This window comes from Zosterops lateralis (assembly GCF_965231275.1).
Source record: "Zosterops lateralis genome assembly, chromosome: 22".
Lineage (NCBI taxonomy): Eukaryota > Metazoa > Chordata > Aves > Passeriformes > Zosteropidae > Zosterops > Zosterops lateralis.
This window is the reverse complement of record NC_139782.1, coordinates 293715-312615: the sequence shown is the minus strand read 5'-3', so window position 1 is coordinate 312615 and position 18901 is coordinate 293715. Positions and strand designations below refer to the sequence as shown.

General features: G+C 59.2%; 2 protein-coding genes across 7 annotated transcripts; one reads left to right on the top strand and one right to left on the bottom strand.

The window, feature by feature from the left end:
• Positions 1 to 1030: 1030 nt before the first annotated feature.
• ALPL (alkaline phosphatase, biomineralization associated) lies at positions 1031 to 8772 on the top strand. 6 transcript variants are annotated; one of them, XM_083876839.1, is made up of 12 exons: positions 1031 to 1182; positions 2203 to 2280; positions 2354 to 2473; positions 3366 to 3481; positions 4061 to 4235; positions 4314 to 4489; positions 5853 to 5996; positions 6146 to 6215; positions 6894 to 7028; positions 7603 to 7794; positions 7880 to 7999; positions 8097 to 8772. In XM_083876839.1, exons 2-12 carry the CDS (start codon positions 2223 to 2225, stop codon positions 8348 to 8350), a joined length of 1560 nt encoding a protein of 519 aa, XP_083732965.1. In that variant the 5' UTR covers positions 1031 to 1182; positions 2203 to 2222; the 3' UTR covers positions 8351 to 8772. The 6 variants fall into 6 exon arrangements, with proteins under 6 accessions (XP_083732965.1, XP_083732963.1, XP_083732966.1 ...); XM_083876837.1 differs by having other exon boundaries at positions 2189 to 2280; XM_083876840.1 differs by having other exon boundaries at positions 2113 to 2280; positions 4407 to 4489.
• A 1607-nt stretch (positions 8773 to 10379) lies between these two features.
• Positions 10380 to 18183, bottom strand: RAP1GAP (RAP1 GTPase activating protein). The gene is made up of 22 exons (XM_083876834.1): positions 18108 to 18183; positions 16518 to 16692; positions 16389 to 16436; positions 16243 to 16281; positions 15956 to 16141; positions 15131 to 15225; positions 14976 to 15054; positions 14838 to 14891; positions 14676 to 14759; positions 14496 to 14596; positions 14297 to 14426; positions 13628 to 13783; positions 13480 to 13551; positions 13309 to 13395; positions 12767 to 12904; positions 12169 to 12237; positions 11987 to 12096; positions 11833 to 11904; positions 10885 to 10978; positions 10724 to 10805; positions 10575 to 10642; positions 10380 to 10495 (listed from the first exon to the last, which is right to left on the bottom strand). The coding sequence occupies exons 3-22, from the start codon at positions 16425 to 16427 to the stop codon at positions 10487 to 10489; spliced, it is 1764 nt and encodes a 587-aa protein (XP_083732960.1). The 5' UTR covers positions 16428 to 16436; positions 16518 to 16692; positions 18108 to 18183; the 3' UTR covers positions 10380 to 10486.
• Between the last annotated feature and the right edge of the window lie 718 nt (positions 18184 to 18901).

The window sequence follows — 18901 nt, the reverse complement described above, 5'->3', positions numbered from 1 at the left end:
GCACCAACAGCCCAGCGCGTTTGTGCGACGAGCACGCGTGCACTTGTACAAGAGCGTGCACAGGCGGCCGTGCGAGAGCGCGGCCGTGTGCTGCTCGCACGCCTGCAGCTGCGTGCGAGCACACACGCACACACTCGTGCATGCCTGCAGTTGTGCAAGTGTGCCAGCGTGAGCTTTCCCACACCAAAAACCACCGACAGTTGCACTGCCGTGGTGACAAGGACAGGAACACGCGGTGCCACCTCTTCCCCGCGGTGCCTCCACCCCCCTACACTGGCCCCAGCGGGCTGAGCACTGACACACTCGTCACACTCACGGAGCTTCAAATCGCTTTTGCTGGGCTGCGAAAGTGCTGGGGGGCTTGTCGGGTGAAGACAGAGTGAAAAGGGGAAAGGGTTCCGGAGGGCTTTGGAGGGTCCACAAGGGGTTGTGCCCGTCCCCTGGCATCGCAGCGGTGTTTGGGCCTCCTTGGTTGCTCCCCGAGGCTCCCGGGGAGCCGATTTGTGGGCTGAGACCGCCACCTTCTGGGAAGCCACGGGCGGCTCCACGGGTCACGGAGCCCCCCCGGGCCCCCGCCGTGGGGAAATTGACGCAGGGCTGGGAATCACTCCCTCCCCCTCCGCCCTCGTCACCATGCCGTGTTTATTTTTTGACGAACAGTAGCGCCGCGGCATCCCAGCAGGGATCTCTCGTGGGCTGCTGCAGGAAGCCTTGTGGAGAAACTGAGGCAGGGAAACCTAACTCATCTCCATGATCCCCATCCCAACCCCTCGCTGGTGCCGCTAGCACGGTTTGAATGAAAATAAGGCAAAATCCGGCAAAACACACATCTACTCCACCAAGAGGCATCCCAAACTCCCACGTGTGAAGCGGGGGAGGGTTGCTCAGCAGTTACAGCCAGGCTTGGTGCGCCCCAGTCCTCCCAGTCCTCCCAGTATAACCCGGCAGAGGGCACCAGTAAGCCCAGTTTGTGGCCTTTTCTCCCCCCGCCCCCCCCCCCCCCCCCCCTTGCTGGCAGCAGGGGGAGGGTGGAGGAAGGGGAGGAGGAGGAGGCGAAGGCCGGGTGCGGGGGGATTTAAGGGCTCGCGGTCCCCCCGGCCCGGCATCCTCCCGCCGCCCGGAGGGACGTGGGTGTCGGGACCCAAGTTAGTGCGGGTCCGTGTGTGACAGCCCCCATCCCCGGTAAGGACCCCCTGGGGCCACCGCTGCCATCCCGAGGGAAAGAAGGTCTCCGGGGAGAGAGGGGTGAGGGGGCGTGCGACGCAGGGGAGGTGCCATAGGGATGTGGAGGCGATGGGGACAGGAGAGTGCCATGGGGGCTCGGAGGTGCCATGTGGTGGGGACGTGGGTGTGCAACAGGGACACGAGCATATGGTGGGGACACGGGGGTGTCATGGGGACATGGAATGGGATGGGGACGTGGATGCGCAACAGGGACACAGGCATGCAACGGGGACACAGATGTGGTAGGGACACGAGTGTGCAACGGGGACGCAGACATGCAGTAGGAACATGGGTGTACAACGGGGACGTAGACATGCAGTGGGGCCACGAGCATGTGGTGGACACACAGACATAAGATGGGGACACGGATGTGCAGCAAGGACATGGATGTGTGGAGGGACACGGTCATGTGGGGACATGGGTGCCCAACAGGGTATAGGTGTGTGATGGGAATGGGCATATAATGGGAATAGGCTGGGGATTGGGACAGGGGTGTGTGATGGGGACATGGGGGTATATTAGGGACATGGCCATACACAGGGGGCATAGGTGTGTGATGGGATTGCAGACATGCAGTGGAGACATGGACATGGGATGGGAACACAGGCATGACAGGGACACATGATAGGGACACATGAGAGGTACACAAGCACATGATGGGGACATGGGCATGGAGGGGGAACACACGTGATGGGGATAGGACTATGTCACGGGGACCCCACTGTGCCACAGGGACCGTCCCGGCTTCCCCCAGCTGGGATTTGTGATAGTGAGGTGACGCCTCATGAGACTGATGGCCAGGGGAGGAGACGAGGTGAGGGGGGTGGTAAATTGGCATGTCCCCAGGGGGTCACATCGGTGACTGCAGGGAGGGGACATTTCTTTCAGTCCTCGCTTGGCTGGCCCCGGGGCAAAGGTCTCAGTGGGGAAACTGAGGCACGAGCGGGTGCCACCCACCCCACAGCTCTCTTCTGGCAGCACCTGCTCAGCACCGCAGAATGAAGGCTCTGTTCATCCTCCTCCTTGTCCAGCTCTGCTCGGCATCGCTGGTCCCGGGTAGGTGAGGTTTGGAGGGGCAGTGCCCCAAAAGTGGGTGTTGTGAGGTGCTATCAGCCCGGTTTTCCTGCAGAGAGGGAGAAGGATCCTGAGTACTGGCGGCGGCAGGCACAGGAGACCCTGCAGAATGCGTTGCGGCTCCAGCGCCTCAACCAGAATGTGGCCAAGAACCTCATCCTCTTCCTAGGGGACGGTGAGATGGGAGGGGAGCACCCACCCTGCGTACAGGCAGTGGGGCTGGGGAGGAGGGTGACAAAGTGGGTGCAGTAAAGTTGGTGCTGTGATAAACTGGGGCTTCAACACATTTGGTGTTGTGGAAAAATAGGTGCTGTGGTGAGTTGTGTTTTGGGATAAGCTGGGTGCTGGGATAAACCGGGTTTCCAGTAAGTTGGGTGCTGGGGTAAGCTGGGTTTGCAAAAAGATCTGTGCTGGGGTAAACTGGATGCCACAATGAAGTGGATTTGCAAAAAAAAAAAAAAAAATGGGTGCTATGGTAAATTGAGTTTACAATAAACTAGGTGCTGGATAAACTGGATTTGCAAAAAAATATTGGTTGCTGCAATCAGTTTGGTTTGCATTAAGTTGGGTGCTGGCATAAACTGGATGCTGCAATGAACTGGGATTGCAGTAAACTGGGTGCAGGGATAAACTGGATTGGCAATGGATTGGGTGCTCAGGTAAATTGGTTTTGCTGTAATTTGAGTGCTGGGATAAACTGGGACTGTAATAAAATGGGTGCTGGGATAAATTTGGTTTGCAAAAAAAAATGAGTGCTGGGATTAACCGTGTGCTAGAATGAATTGGATTTGCAAAAGGTTGGGTGTTGCAAAAAGCTGGGTTCTGTGATAAACTGGCTTTGCAATGAAAAGTGGCTGCTGGGCTAAACTGGGAGCTAGGATAAACTGGCTGCACAATAAACCGGGCTTGCAAAAAATTGGTTGCTACAATAAACTGAGCAATGGCATAAACTGGATGATGGGCTGAAGCTGGTCTGCAGTAACCTGAGATGAGCGGGGTTTGCATGGAGTGGGTTGTGCTGCCCAGTGCTGCCGGGCTGTCCGTGCACGGCTGACAGTGTCCTGCAGGAATGGGCGTCTCCACGGTCACAGCTGCCCGCATCCTTAAAGGACAGCTGCAGCATGGGCAGGGTGAGGAGAGCCTGCTGGAGATGGACAAGTTCCCCTTTGTGGCCCTGGCCAAGGTGAGCCCCCTGGGGTGCCCACAGGGACACGACACCCACCGCAAGGTCACAGGCGGGTGGCATCGACTGAGCTGAAATTAGGTCAGGGGCGGGTGAAGGGAGCTGGCTCTGGTGCCTGCTGGCTGTGCCAGGGGCTGGCCGTGGGAATGGGGAGGGGGGGCAGGAGAAGCCTGCCAGCTGGGGGACACCATGGGCAGGAACCCCCCTGCTTCTCCTGGGGTCGTTTTGCTGAATAAAACATTTTAAAATAATAATTCAATTTGAAGTCAGCAGCCACCTCCATTCACCCCATAAGGATGCCCATGGCAGTGGCTTCTATCTCCCTGCCAAAAGATGGACTGAAAAAAAGCTAAAAGCAGCAAAATGCAGTGAAGGGAGGATGTGCCTCCATGGTGGAGTGAGCAAGGGGGTAAAATGGGGGGCAAAGAGCAAAAGAGAGGAGACAGGTGGATGGGGGTCTGCTGCAACCAAACAGCATTCCCAGAGTGGGAATGATGGTGGTGTTAATGGTACTGGTGGTGGTGGAGACAATTGATGGTGGTGATAACTATGGTGGTTTATCTGTCTCCCATCATCCAGACCTACAACACCAATGCCCAGGTGCCTGACAGCGCAGGTACAGCCACTGCCTACCTCTGTGGTGTCAAAGCCAACGAGGGGACATTGGGGGTCAGTGCTGGTGTCACCCGGGACCACTGCAACACCACCAAGGGCCAGGAGGTGACCTCCATCCTCCGCTGGGCCAAGGAGGCAGGTAAGGGACTGAGGGACTCCTGGGCAGGAGGGTTTTTTGGGTGTGTTCTCACCATTGTACCCTGAACTGGTGGTGCAGGCAAGGCCGTGGGCATCGTCACCACCACGCGTGTGACCCATGCCACGCCCAGTGCTGCCTACGCCCACTCTGCCAACCGCGACTGGTACTCAGATGGAGAGATGCCCCCGGATGCCCTGGAGGGTGGCTGCAAGGACATCGCCCGACAGCTGGTGGAGAACATCCCTGAGATCGAGGTAGGGATGAGGACACCAGGAATGTGCCCTAGAGTCAGTGGGGATGGGACTAGGACAGCCTGGAGTGGGGGTTGGAGCCACCCTAGGGTGGGGACAGGGCCATAGATAGATATGTGTGACCAGGACCATCAAAGGTTGAAAAGCCAAGACTCCCAGGAAATGTTGGGCTGGAAGCACCAGTGGTTGAAGAGCCAGGACTCCCAGGAGATGTTGGGCTGGGACCACCAAGGGGTGCAGAGTCAGGACTGTGAGTGGGCATAAGACAAGGACCACCCTGCATATGTGAGGCTGAGACCACCCATGGGTGCTGGACCAGGATTGTGGGTAGATATGGGGCCAGGACCACATTGGTGCAGCGTTGGGGCTCCAAAGCAATGGTGGACTGGGACCATCCATGGGTGCAGAACTGAACCACCCAATAGTCAGAGTCAGAGCCCCCCAGCAGATGGGGGATCAGGACCACCTATGGGTACAGAGTTGGGGCCCTCGTCAAATATGGGACCAGGACCACCATGTGTGGGGTACCAGCATGCTACGGGTGGACGTGGGACCAGGATACTCAAACATAGGTCTGGGACCACAAGCTTAGTCTGTAAGACCAGGCCCCAGACCCACAAATCTGTCTTAGCCTCCTCCCTTCTCATACTTCCCAGACCAAAAGCTCTTCCTTTTCCCCCCCAGTTCTGCTCCTTGCTGTGGATTTATGCAGAAATTCAGCACTGTAAATAAATGTTCTTCTGTCCTTCAAAATAGCCCCAAAGCAAAACATCCCAGCCTGTTATTCAGCTCTTTAATAGCCTCTTTTGCTGTTTTTTTTTCCTTTAATATAATTTTAACTCCATCCCAGGCTGGAAATAATTATATAGTGGGGAATAGACTTTTTTCCTCCTTTTTTTATGTTAATAATTTGGTGTTTTGCAGCTTTGTAATTCACCTTCTACACAGAGAAAGGAGGAAAAAAATACAAAAAAACCATAAAATCTCTGCTAGGTTATAAATAACAGAGGCCAAATAAATCAGGCTCCAAAGCAAACAGGGAGAGCCGCAGAATGGGGCTGCATCTTAGTGGGTTCATATGGGGATCCCAATGTGGACCATCCTTCCCACAGATGGGGGGAAAAATACGCGAAAAGCCAAATCCCTGCTGGATATGGTTATTTTTGTCCTGGGTTTTAATTAATAGGAAGAGATTCAGGGTTATTTTGAGCAAAATTCCTCGGGTGTTTTTTGCCCACAAGACCAGGGCTTTCCTGGATATCCTACTCTGCCCTTTCAGGGTCTTCCTCCATTATACCCCAGCTGGAGGGGGAAATATAAATTAATTAAAATTATTTAAAACTACATTTCCTCCCCTCTTCTGCAGGTGATCCTGGGTGGAGGGCGGAAATATATGTACCCCAAAAATGTCAGTGATGTGGAATATCCGCATGAGGAGAAGCATCGGGGCACCCGCCTCGACGGCAGGAACCTCGTCCAGGCATGGCAGGAGGCCAAGCCCCACGGCAAGGTGACAGGGACTCTCTGGGGTAGGGGCACACACACATCACCCCACTGTAACACTACAGAGCCATTCCTGGGGCATGGAATATTTTAGGGAGTCTCTGTAGGGATGGCAGAGTCAATGGAGAGGTGAGAATGCCTGTCCCCTGTCCCCAGGTTGCTGAGTACGTGTGGCACCGGCGAGGGCTGCTGGCACTCAACCTCAGCCGCGTCGACTTCCTACTGGGTGAGTCCTTGCACCCAAGGGTGCCCTGGCATCAGAGGTTAGGGGGAACCTCTGTCCTGTCCTGGGGTGCTGGGGCAGCTGCAGTGGCCAGTTATCCTCCCAAGAGTGCTGCTGCCTCCAAGGGATGTTGGTACCCTGTCAGACATGCTGGTAGGCCCCAATGATGGTTCTATTCACCTGGGGATGCTGGTACCCCCCCAGATGATCCTGTTACCTCCTTGGGGATGCTGGTACCCCAAACGGATGCTGCTACACCCCCAAGGGTGGTGCTACTGCTGTCCCCAATGCTGGTACTTCCCAAAGAGGCTGCAATTTCCCTGGAAATGCTGGTGCCCCACCCTGGGGATGCTGGTGTGCTCTCAAGGATGTGCTGCCCACCCAGGACAATATTACATCCCCCAAGGATGCTGTTACTCCCACCCTGGAACACATTTCCCTCCTAGGGATGCAGTTCTTTTGTCAGCAGGGAAATTCCCATCCTATCTGGAATGTGGAATCCAGCCTTGCAGGAGGAAGGAAGGGGTGGGATTATCCTCTGGCTTCTATCTAATCTTCCTGGATCCGATGGTGTGTGAAGCACTTGAGTCAGCAAAAGGAGCAGGATTTGCCCCCCCTCCCCCCTTTTTTTTTTTTTTTTTGGTGGAAAAAGGATGTCCCCAGCCGTGTCCCTGTCCCCAGGCCTCTTCGAGCCAGGGGACATGATATACGAGCTGGACAGGAACAACGAGACAGATCCATCCCTCAGTGAGATGGTGTCCGTGGCCATCAGGATGCTCCAGAAAAACCCCCGAGGGTTCTTCCTCCTGGTTGAAGGTGGGGGTTCATGGGGGTGCAAAACTGGGGGATAAAAGGGGGCAATGAGGGTCCAAAAAGAGAGGGATTTGATAAAAGAAGGGTGTGAAAGGAGACTAAAAGGGGTCATAGGGATACATAAAGGGGAGGAAAAAAGGGGATGATGGGGTGCAAAAGAGGGTGCAAAAAGATGGGGAATTGCATAAAGGGGAAGTACAAAAAGTGAGGATTGGAAGGTGCCAAAGGATGATAAAGGGGGTGATGGAAGAACAAAAATGGGGATTAAGGATGACTGCAGAAAGGGAGGATAACAGGGAGATGGGAGTGCAAAAAAAGGGGATGATGAAGGAAGGATAAGGGGCTGATGGGGGATACACAAATAACAAAGGGAATATAGGGGATGCAAAAAGAGGGGTAACGGGCAGTGAAGGTGTGAAAAGGGAGGGATAAAAGGGGTGATGGGGATGCAAAAGGGATGATGTGGGATTTAAAAAGGGGGAGATAAATATGGTGATGGGGGGACACAGAAAGAGAATAAAGAGGGGTGCAAGGCTGGGAAGAGGAGGGCAGTGCCGAGCAATTCTGGGTTCCACAGGCGGCCGCATTGACCATGGGCATCATGAGGGGAAGGCAAAGCAGGCGCTGCATGAGGCAGTGGAGCTGGACAGGGCCATCGGGCTAGCCACACGCCTCACATCCACCCAGGACACACTCAGTGTTGTCACCGCCGACCACTCTCATGTCTTCACCTTTGGTGGCTACACCCCCCGTGGGAACCCCATCTTTGGTGAGCCCTGCCTGGCCACAGCACCAGGAACAGCTTGGGGACACCGTGGGGGGATTCCATCCTGCTGACTGTGCCACACCACCAGGTCTGGCCCCGATGCAGAGTGATGTGGACCGCAAACCCTTCACCTCCATTCTCTATGGCAATGGCCCTGGCTATAAAATTGTGGCAGGCGAGCGAGAAAACGTCTCTGCCGTGGATTTTGGTGAGTACGTTTGGGCCAAAACCCCTTCAAATCATCTCAGCTTGGCTAAAATGAGCTGGGTTCTTAAACAATTCTCACTTTTGCTGTTTTCCCCCAGCACACGCCGACTACCAGGCGCAGTCAGCTGTGCCGCTGCGGCAGGAGACCCACGGTGGCGAGGATGTGGCCGTGTTTGCCCGTGGGCCCATGGCCCACCTGCTGCACGGGGTCCATGAGCAGAACTACATCCCCCATGCCATGGCTTACGCTGCCTGCATTGGCTCCAATCGAGGCCACTGCAACACGGCCGCCCGCCCTGCCACACCCCTACTCCTGCCCTTCCTCGGCCTCCTCCTCATCCTCCTCTGCTAAAGTGCCTCTTGCAAATCACTGAGAGGGATTTATTTTTAATGCATCCCTTCTTTTTATATTTTTGTGTTCAGCAGCACCCGGGAAAGAGGAGAGATAGAACAGAGACTCAGTGGAGCTAAAGCAGCTGCCGGCGGTTTGGTGCTGGGAGCTGCCTCTGTAAATACATGGTTCCTTCCCTATAATTAGCAGCGTTCCCTGGCCTATCCCAAACCCATCGCAGGATTTGGGATGGCAGCCGGAGCTTCAGTGGATAAAACACCCTCTTTGAGCAAAATGCAATGGAGCTGGGTCCCAAAATGCCTCTGCGATCCCTTGGCTGAGGACTGACCCTGGTGCCCAGCTTGCCACATGTGGGGAGCCAGAGATCACATGAAGATGGGAAAAAAAATTAACTCATCCGGTTAATTTGTCCCTAAACTTGGGTTTTGTTGTCTCCTCAGTGATTTATTTTGTTTTAAAATTGTTTGGGTTCAAACAATTTGCTGCCCTGGGAGGGATTTGGGAGGGGTTGGGACTGGAATTGTGGAAAGGGGGTAAAGGCAGCAAAGTGGGATGTAAAGGGGGGGGGGGGGGGGGGGTTTTGCCCTGGGACACACTCCCTTCATTAGGGTGATGTAATTAGGGGGGGAATTAGTAGGTGGGGTCGGCTGAGCAAAAGGTGCCTTGAGTGTGCAAATGTCACTGTGCATGTGCAGGTGTCACAGATGTCATGGTGTGTAGTGCCTTGCATGGGCAAATGTCATTGTGCTGGTGCAAATGGCTCAGTGCACATGCAGATGTTAGTGTGCTCGAATTCCTTTCTCCATATACAAAAGCCACTGTGCACATGTGACTGTCACTGTGAGTCACCGTGCACATCCATACAGTGAAAATGTACAGTGCAAGCACGTGCAAAAATCACTGTGCTTGTACAAATTACCCCTGGCATGTGTGGAAGTCCCTGTGCACACATGAAAGCCCCACAGTGCCTAATAAGTTCCTGTGCTTGTGCCAATGGCTGGGAAAACACTGCCCTGCCTCCCCCAAATCCCCCAGGTCCCTCCAAAACCCCTCTAAACACTCTCCCTTGTTTGTTTGGGTTTTTTTTTTGTTGTTGTTCATTCACCAGTTTTATAATTAAAAATCCAGTTCCTTATTAAACAGGATCCTTCAGAGCAGATGCAGGCAGTGACCTCGGCAGGGCTTGATTGGGGGGTGCTCTGACCCCCCACCTTTTCCCGGTACCCTTTGCCACCCCCGCCCCTCGGCATTGCTGGATCCTGACCGAAGCCTGGCTGCTGGCACTTCCCAGAACTCAGGCAGCTCCGAGCTATGTTTAATCACTCCCGGGGTGCCGTGTGGTTTGGGGGATTCAGGGGGGGTGAGAACCATTTTCCTTGACCAGGGGGTTGGCAGGACGCCGGTGGCCACCAGGGCTGTAGCCAAATACCACTCCTGACGCCAGGCTGACCAGCAGAACCAAAAGAGGCACATTTTTTTGGGAGGTGAGGGCATGGTGTGCCATATTTTGGGGTACATGAAGCACCCCAAAAATAGGGACCATCAAAGAAAGGCTTTGCTCAGCCCAGCTGCTGTGAAACCCCAACATTTGGCTAATCGACCCCCCAAAATGAGTGTTTTTACAGCCTGCACTGATGTTTGGGGTTTTGGGGACCCCCTAGATATTGGAGACCCCCTCCAGTGTAGCGATAAATAAACCTTTATTTTATACAGGACTCACAGGAAACACAAACACAGTTTGGGAGAGTGTGAAAAAATATTCCACCCCCTTCCCCCAATTCCAGCCTCCAGCCCATTATGGAACTTTTTTCCTTTAAAATAAAGGGGGGAAGGGGGAACTCCACTTTGGGGTACCCTGGATTTGAGTTCTCTCTTTTTATGGGGGGAGGGGATGATACTGGGGTTGGACCCACTTTTCATTTTGGAGTCATGGCAGACGGGGGGCCCCTTTGTGGTGCATCACCTCCTCACCCAAGGGGTTTTTGGGGTGACACAGATTGTCTGGAGGGGAGCACATCCCAATTTTTTGGGAGAGTTCTCCCAAATCCTGCACCGGGGACGATGGCTTCAGCTCCTGGCATGGGGGTGGCACACAGAGGGGGCGAAGCGGTGACACCCCAGCAGGTGTGGAGGTGACTATGGACCCTGTGGGAGGGACATCAGTGGGGGCACCCCAATGTGGGCACCCCCATACTCACTGGTGGAGTGGGGCGAAGAGCCTCACCGGATTATGGAGGGGCTGCTCCAGCTGGATTTTGATCTCAGGGCAGGGGGGGTCAGGCAGGCGACGGCCTGGGGGAAAGGGGGGTTCGTGAGCACCCCGAAGGGGTTCCCCAAGCCCCGCGGCGCCCCGACCTGGGGGTGCTGGGCTACCTGGGGGGGTCCCGGGGGGGTCATCCAGCCAGGGGGTGTCAGTAAAGGCGTCGCGGTGGCTCCCCGAGGGCGAGCGGCTCTCCTGAGGTGGCGGGGGTGGTCAGAGAGGCGTTGCCCAGCCCACACTGCCCGCCCGGACCCACCACCCGGTGTCCCCGTACCCGTCCCGGCTCGCCGGGCTCCTCCGCGGCGCTGCCGAAGCTGCTGGCACTGGAGGAGGAGCGGGAGAAATCCGGCGGCTCCGGCTTCTCCACCCTGCCAGGGACAGTCCCCATGGCCGCAACAGGCTGGCACCGCGCCTCGTGGCCACCACCGTGGCCCGCTGTGATGCTGTGCTGGCCCCGGGACACGCTGTCCCCACACCACCCCGTCCGGGACACTAGATCCTCATGTCGCCCTATCCCTGGCACGCCCCTGTCCCCATCCCTGGGAGGCCCCATCCCTGTACCACCCTGTTCCCACTCCACCCCACTCCTGCGAGGACCCAGCCCCATGCAATCCTGTCCCCCATGTCTCTTGTCATCATACCAACCTGTCCCCATGCCATGTGTCCCTGTGCCACCCACCTTCATGCCAACCTCCATCCAAGCCAACCAACTGCCATCCCACAGCCTCCTGCCATCTTGTTCCTGGCACATACAGACCCTGTGCCACTCAGCCCCTGGGTGAAGCTGTCCCTGTGACATTTTCCCTCTGGTGTCTTGTCCCCATACTGCCCTGTGCCAACCATCCTGGTGCCACCTTGTCCTGGCGTCATCCCATGCCTGTGCCATCCCACCCCGAGGTCACCCTGGCCCATTGCATTCCTTTGCTGTCCCATCCCTCCAGTCCCGGTATCATCTTCACAGTGCCGTCCTAGTCCCCATTCCTGTGCCACCTCATCCTGGTGTCACCCTGTCATTGAGCTGCACCATCCCAGTGTCCTCCAGTCCCCGTGTCACCCTGTCCCCATGTCACCTTGTCTTGGAGTCATCCCATACCGGTGCGACCCTGCCCCCTTGCCACACCAAGCCAGTGCCTTCCAGTCTCCATGTACTCCCATCCCAGTGCCACCCCATTCCAGTGTCCTCCTATCCCCGTGTCCCCGATCCTGGTTCCAGCGGCAGAACCTGTCGGGGTTCCGACGGCTCTCGGGGGAGCTGTGTGTGGAGCTGGAGCAGTCGGCGGCTGCGGGGCCGTCCCTGCGGGGAGGAGATGGCAGTGAGGTGACAGCAGGAGGTGACAGCGGGAAGGGACAGCTACGGTGCCGGTATCGGCGCTCACCTGCCGGCTGGCGCCTCCTGGATGCTCTCGATGCCGATGGCGCTGGAGCGGCGGGAGCCGAGGGGGCCGGGCCGCCGCCGCGACGGGCTCTTTCCGGGCACCAGCAGCGCCTGCGGGGCGCCGTTAACCGGGGGGACACCGGGGACCAGGGGGACACCGAGGAGGGACAGGGAGGTACCCACCTCTTCCACCGAGCCTAGCCCGATGGCGCTGCCGCGGCGTCCCCGGCGGCTCCCGGGCACCAGCAGCGACTGGGGGCGGCATCGCGTCACCGACTGGGGACCAGGGGGAGGGGGGAACCGGGCACCGGGGGTGGGGGGGCACTGGGCACCGGGGCAGGGCGGAGCCAAGGGCAAGGTGGGTGGGGCATGCGGTAAGGGGCGGGGGTTAACACTCGTGGCGCGGCCCGCGACTTGGGCGGGGCTTATGACAATAAGGGGGCGTGCCTTCCCGGGGTGTGGCATGATGGGGAAGGGGCGGGGCTTGCGGTCACGGGCCGTTCCGGCCCATGATGGGGGCGTGGCCTGGGCTGGGCCCGGCCTCAGCCACGCGCCGGCAGATGGGCCGCGCGCGCAGAGAGCGGGACCAAAGCCTGGGGGCGTGGTCACAGCAAAGGGGCGTGGCAACAAGGGGGTGTGGTCAACGGTGAGGGGGCATGATTTGGGCGGGGACTCACGGGCGGGCCCGGGGAGGGGTCCGGCCCCGCAGGCCTCAAGGTGGGGCTGAGCTCCTTAGTTCTGCGTGCGGTGGTGGGAAGGGTGCGGAGCCCCCGCGCCCCACCTTGAAGGACTCGAAGAAGCCCGGGGCGGCGCCGCCGTTGTCGGGGCGCTCGTCGTCGGGGCCGAGCCCCAGCATGGCCTGGCTGCGCGCCTGCAGCTCCTCGTGCAGCGTCTCCAGCAGCGCCGCCCGCGTCCGTTCCTGCGCACCAGCCCCGCACTGCTGCGCCCACGCGAGACCACCCAGCCCCGCACCACCTAGCCGCCACGCCCGCAGGACTAACCCCCGCCCTGCTGCACCCACGCCAGCCCATCCCACACCACTCGGCTGCACCCACGCGAGACACTCACCCTCCACCGCAGAGCTGCCACTCCACGTGAGATCACCCCACGATTCCCCCTACCCTGGGCACCACCCACCTGCCCAGACGGGGACCCAGCCCCTCCCCACCCACGAGCAGTCCCCATGGTGGGTACGGGTCCCACCGTGGGCACGGCACCCACGGCACCCACATCCGCAGCCTCGTGTTGTGCCCCACGGCTTGCCCAGCCCCTCTGGGTGCCCCCCAGCACCCCGTGGCCATCCCGCACCCCCTGTGCCCGCACCTCCAGCTTGGCGAACTTCTCGGCCCGGTAACAGGCGTACTCGGCGTTGATGAGCTTCGTCAATAGGAACTCCTGGAACTCGGGGCCCTGCGGGGTGGGAGCGGCCCTGGATGGGTGCGTGGGTGGGTGGGTGTCACCAGGCACACCCCAGCGGCACCCACAGGCGCTCACCTTCCTGAAGACGGCAGGGTCAGGCAGCGGCGGGCCAAAGAAGGGTACGTCGTCACGAGCGGTGACAGAGACCTGTGGCGGGTGGGGGCGTGACGGGGCACCCTGCAGGCTCCCATGGGAATGGGGACACTGAAGCACGGGAGGATACCTTGTAGAGGGTGCCCTGGGCGCCCCCCTGCTCCAGCTGCACCACCACGAAGGCGTGGAGGAAGTTGGAGGCAATCATGTCAGGGACGAATGGTGTATTCTCATCCTGGAAGACGACAGCCACAATGTCGTTGCCAATGTGACGCTTCCGCTGCAGCTGTGGGGACAGGTGGGATGCAGAGGGACACGGGGGGACATAAGGGATGAGTGGGGCACAGCAGGACATGAGAGACAGAGGGGGGTCACACCAGGAGGCATCAAAAGGAATGAAAGCCCCTGTGCCCCATAGATGCACTCCAGCACCTGTGGGTGCTCCACCAGCCCCCTGTGTCCCACAGTTCCTCCCTGGCACCCATGGGTCCTTACCAGCCCTCTGCATCCTGAATTTGTTTCCCCACACTCATGAGTGCCCTGCCATATCCTGAGCCCCAGAGAAGCCCACCACCACCTATGGGTGACCCAGGAGTCCCCTTCATTCCATGGGACATCCCCAAAGCCCCAACAGCCCTTCCACCCTATAGAAGTGCCCCAGGACCACCTCCAATCCTCTGCTCTGAAGCACCCAAATGTCGCCCCTGATCCCCCTCCTTTCACTGCCCCCCCAGTACCCATGGGTGCCCCAGGAGCCCCAGCCTGCCATAGACAGTCCCCAGCATCCATGGGTGCCTACCTGCTGGGCATCACCCTCAGTGTAGGGCAGTTTGGTGGAAACGTGGAACATGATCTCCTTGTCACGGAAGTGGCAATAGACCGACTCGCTGCCTGTCTGTCCGTGGGTCACATCCAGCCCCCCTCGGAACCTGCGTGGGTGGGTGGGTGAGACAAGCACCCTGACCCTGTGGGTCCTTCCCCTGCGTCCCTTCACGCACCCCTTGAAGTCCCGCAGCTGCACCCGCTGACCCAGGACATCGAGGAATTCAGTGAAGGCTGGGCTCTCCTCCGTGGTACCGAAAAGCTCTTCCTCAGAGGTCTGCAGTGGGGTGGGAATGGATGCCAGCACTTACACAGAGACTCCCCCCACCTTAACCCCCACCTACCCCATCCCATACCTGCCCCAGCTTTTGGTAGATGACCCCAAATTTGAAGTGGTTGCTGAGCACATGCTCGTCAAAGGCAAGGATGAGGCGGGATGCCTGCAGAGTGGGAAGGGGTCAGAAGTTGGGGAGGAGGACCCATGGTTGCCCATGTGCCCCTCCCTGCACCCAGTTCACCTTGGGATAGAGCACGGGGTAGAAGCGATCCACATTGACATCCTCGCACACCAGCTGTGGGAAGAAGGGATGTTGCCATGGGGGCCCTGTGGCTGGGGAGCACCCATGGGTGCTGCTGGGAGGTGGGGTTGCACCCACCTTGGCCATCTGCACCACGTTGGGGAACTCAGCCAGGCAGGAGATGGGCACCACATCATGCAGGGTGCGGGCACGGGTGCTGCGGAGCAAGGAGGGGGTCAGGGGGTCCCCCACCCCCAGGCAGCTCCCATGAGTGCCTCCCACACCCTGCTCACCGCAGCAGCAGGTGGAGGTGCTCCTGCTCATCGTACTTGATGGAGAAGACGAGGTGTCCCAGTGCCGGATCCAGGGAGTAGTAGTTGAAGTGCTCCTGTGGGAAGGAGCCAAGCAGCCATGGCCAAGGGTGCTCATGCTGGGGGCACTCATGATATGAGACACCCAGATCCATGAGCACCCACATCCATGGGACACTCATGTCCATGGGATACCCACACCGATAAGCCCCCTTCCCCATGAAGCACCTGTGTCCGTGAGCACCTGCACCACCTATGGAGCACCTACACCCAGTGAGCCACACACCCCATTGGGACATCCAGGTCCTATGGACACACAAACTTATGGAGCTCCCATGTCCATGCAAACCTATGCAGATCTCATGTCCATCAGTACTCATGCTAGGGGCTCTCTTGCCCATGGCAACCCAACACCCACCTCCTTAACTACCCATCCCATTGAGCACCCATATCCACAAGCAGCCATGGATCAAAGCACCTGTGTTTATGAGGTCTCCACGTCCTTCCATTCCCATGGAGAATCCACCCCAAGCACACTTGTGATGGGGCAGCCAAGCCCAGGGATACTCACAATCCCTGAGCACCCATGTCCGTGACCCATAGGGCTTCCATATGCATGGATGCACAAACCACATCCATGAGTGTCCGTGAACATGAGCATCCTTGCCATGGGGCTCCCATACCCATGGACACCACACCCACATCCACAAACACCCAAGCTTATGTGGACTCTATGCTCCTGCCCGTCCATATTCATGATATCCCCTCCACCACAGACTCTACACCTGCAGCACCCCAGGGCCTCACCTTGCCCAGGAAGTGCTTGCGGTAGATCTTGGCCATGTGGTTGCCCTCCAGCTTTGCCCGGATGCTGGGTACCGGAGTGGGGGGTGAGTCAGGGGCCCCGCTCAGCTGGTGGTTGGTGCCCTCGATCCAGTAACCCCCGAACTGCGGCAGGAGGATGAGGGGGAACGGCCCCTCCCGGCCCAGCACCTGTGCCCACAGCCATGGTGGGTGCTTTGGGCACCCACCCACCAACCCACCCAGCCAGCCAGCCACTGGCCCTCACACCCCTCTCTGGAGAGGTGCTCTACCTCATGCACGCTGGGGTAGGGGATGTAGTCCTCTTCCGTCTGCAAGACAACAGGGTTGTTGGCTGCACAGACACCCATGGGTGGTGGGATGGGTGATGCCCATGCTGGCACCCCAGGGTGTGTGCACTCACCCCAACAACACCTACCTTGAGTGGTGGGGGGATGGCATGGCGCTGCTGGGCCATCCTGCTGCCCTGGGGAAAGAAGGGCTGTGGGTACCTGTCTCCCTGCCTTGGGGTGGGCATCCTTGGCTGGGGACATCCATGGATGCTTACCTTGGGGTTGGGAGGTGCTGCTGGCTAGAGACGCGTCTAGGTGGTGTGAGGAGGTCCAGGGGGACCCATGGCGCTTCCTGGGGGAGAGGAGAGCTCCCCCACAGCCCCTCTCTGGGACGCCCGGCCAGTAGCCTCACCCCTGAAGCCCACTGATGGCAGCGAGCCAAGTGCCACCCTGCCGGTGCCAGGGGCCAGCGGGGCGGGAGGGGCGGGGCGGGGTCACTCCATAAGGGCCGCTGAGACCCCTCAAACTCATCGTATCCCCACCCCCGCCCCGAAGGGCGCCCTCTGCCGGCGGGAGGCGGCGGTGCAGGGCAGCACCACGGACAGCGTCGGGACCCCGGGAAAGTTGTCACCGACCCCTTGAAGCGTCACCGACTCCGTGCCCGTGTAGCTCACCCCGTAAAATGTGATCACGCCCGCACCAGTATCACTGACCCCGAGCCAATGCCACCAACCCCGTGCCAGTGCCAACCCTCCTCGTGAAATTATCACTGACGCTGCACAAGCACGATCATTTTCGTGCCAATGCCAACGACCCTATGGCCAGGGTCTCTCCCCGTGTAAGAATGATCATTCTCGTGCCAGTGTCACCGGCCCCGCGCAAATGTCGCTCTCCCCGTGGCAATGTGACCATTCTCGTGCAAATGTCACCGTCCTCGTGCAAATGGCACTGTCCCCATCAAACACAGCCCTGGTGCAAATATGACCCGGCCATGTGCAAACACAATGACGTGCAAGTGCGTCCCTGGTGAAAAAGGGACCCTCGTGCAAACCGTCTCTGTGCAAACACGACACTAGTGCAAATGAGCCCCGTCCCTGTGTAAAGACAACCCCAGTGCAGGTGTGACCCATCCCTGTGCAAACACGGTGCTGGGTGCAAACACAACCGCAGTCAAGCACAGTGCAGGTGTGACCCATTCCCGTGCAAATACGACCCCGTGCAAATGCGACATTGCCACCAGTTCCCCTGCAAACACGACCTTTCCCGTACACCCCCTGGGCCGTAGCATGACCCCATTGGCTAGGTGCGATCCTGGGGGGGGGGGTCCCCTATCGCTTCCCGCACCCTCCAGCATCCAAGGTGGGGGGCTGTCCCGGGAGGGTGGGGGGAGCACCGGGCGGGGGGGGGGGGGGGGGGGGGGGGGCGAAGATGTTCTAAATGTGGGGGGTTCAGACTGGGGACCGGGGAGGGGGAAGTTGGGTTTGGGGGGACACGGGAGCCAGACTGGGGAGACTGGAACAGGGGGAGCAGATAAGGGGGAGCAGAAGAGGGGGGAAGGTTTTGGGGTATCCGAGAGGGGCACAGGTTTGATGGGGGGCAAGTTGTAGGGTGTAATTAGGGAGGAGACATTTGGGGGGCACTGCTTGCGAGGCCAATGGGGGGCTCCCCCCACCCCCTTTTCCAACCCGGGTCTTTTACCCCAAGCCCGGAGCATTTCCTTCCCCCCCATCCTCTCCCCCGGTACCAGCAGCGGTGAAGGTCACGGGCGGACGGACCCCCTGGTGCTGCGGCGGGAATGAAGGGACATCTCCAGAGGGGAATCTCTGGGGGACCGCGGTGCCCGGTCCTCGCAGGGCGGCACTTACCAGGGGCGGCGAGGCCGGGCAGTCCCGGAGCGGGGCCGGTACCGAGCAGAGCCGAGCGCGGCCCCGGCGCTCGCTGCCACCGCGCAGCGTCACGTGCGGCGGGGCGGGGCGGCCCCTACGGGGGCGGTGGGACCGGGCACCGGTACCGGGAACCGGGCATCGCACCAGGGAAGGCCACGGGCACCGGGAAAACCGCACCGGGAACATGGCACCAGGAACGGAGATCCAGAACTGGGGATCCCCCCCCCCCCTCCATCCCTGATGTCACCGCCCTGGACCGCCTGGGCGGCCCCTCCCTCCCCAGCGCCCACGTCCCCGCAGGGCGGGGGACCCCCCGAAACGTCTCCCTGTCCCCTCGGGACCCATCTCCATCTCCTCACGCGAGGTCGGTACCCGGGTACCGCTCTGCCCATCACCCACATCTCCCCACAAATTCGGCTCACGGGGTGCCGCCTACGTCTCTCCCTGGGACCCAGAGCTGGCTCCCCCATTCGCCTCTTCCCACTCCTGACTCCCGGCAGACCCCGTTCATCCATAACCCCCATCCCTGGTACTCAGGGACCCCCATCTCCGTCCTTGGCCCCCAAGCCCCTCCTCCCATATCTCTCCATCCCTGATAACCCAGGAACCCCCTCATCTGTAATTCCCTATTCCTCGTACCCGGAGTACCTCTCAGCCTTAACCCCTCCCTACTCTCTCACACCCAGGCTGGCCTCCATCCATAACTGGAGCCCTCACTCATAACCCCCCATGCCTACAGCCCTCCAGCACCCACCCCATTCCTACTCCCTCCC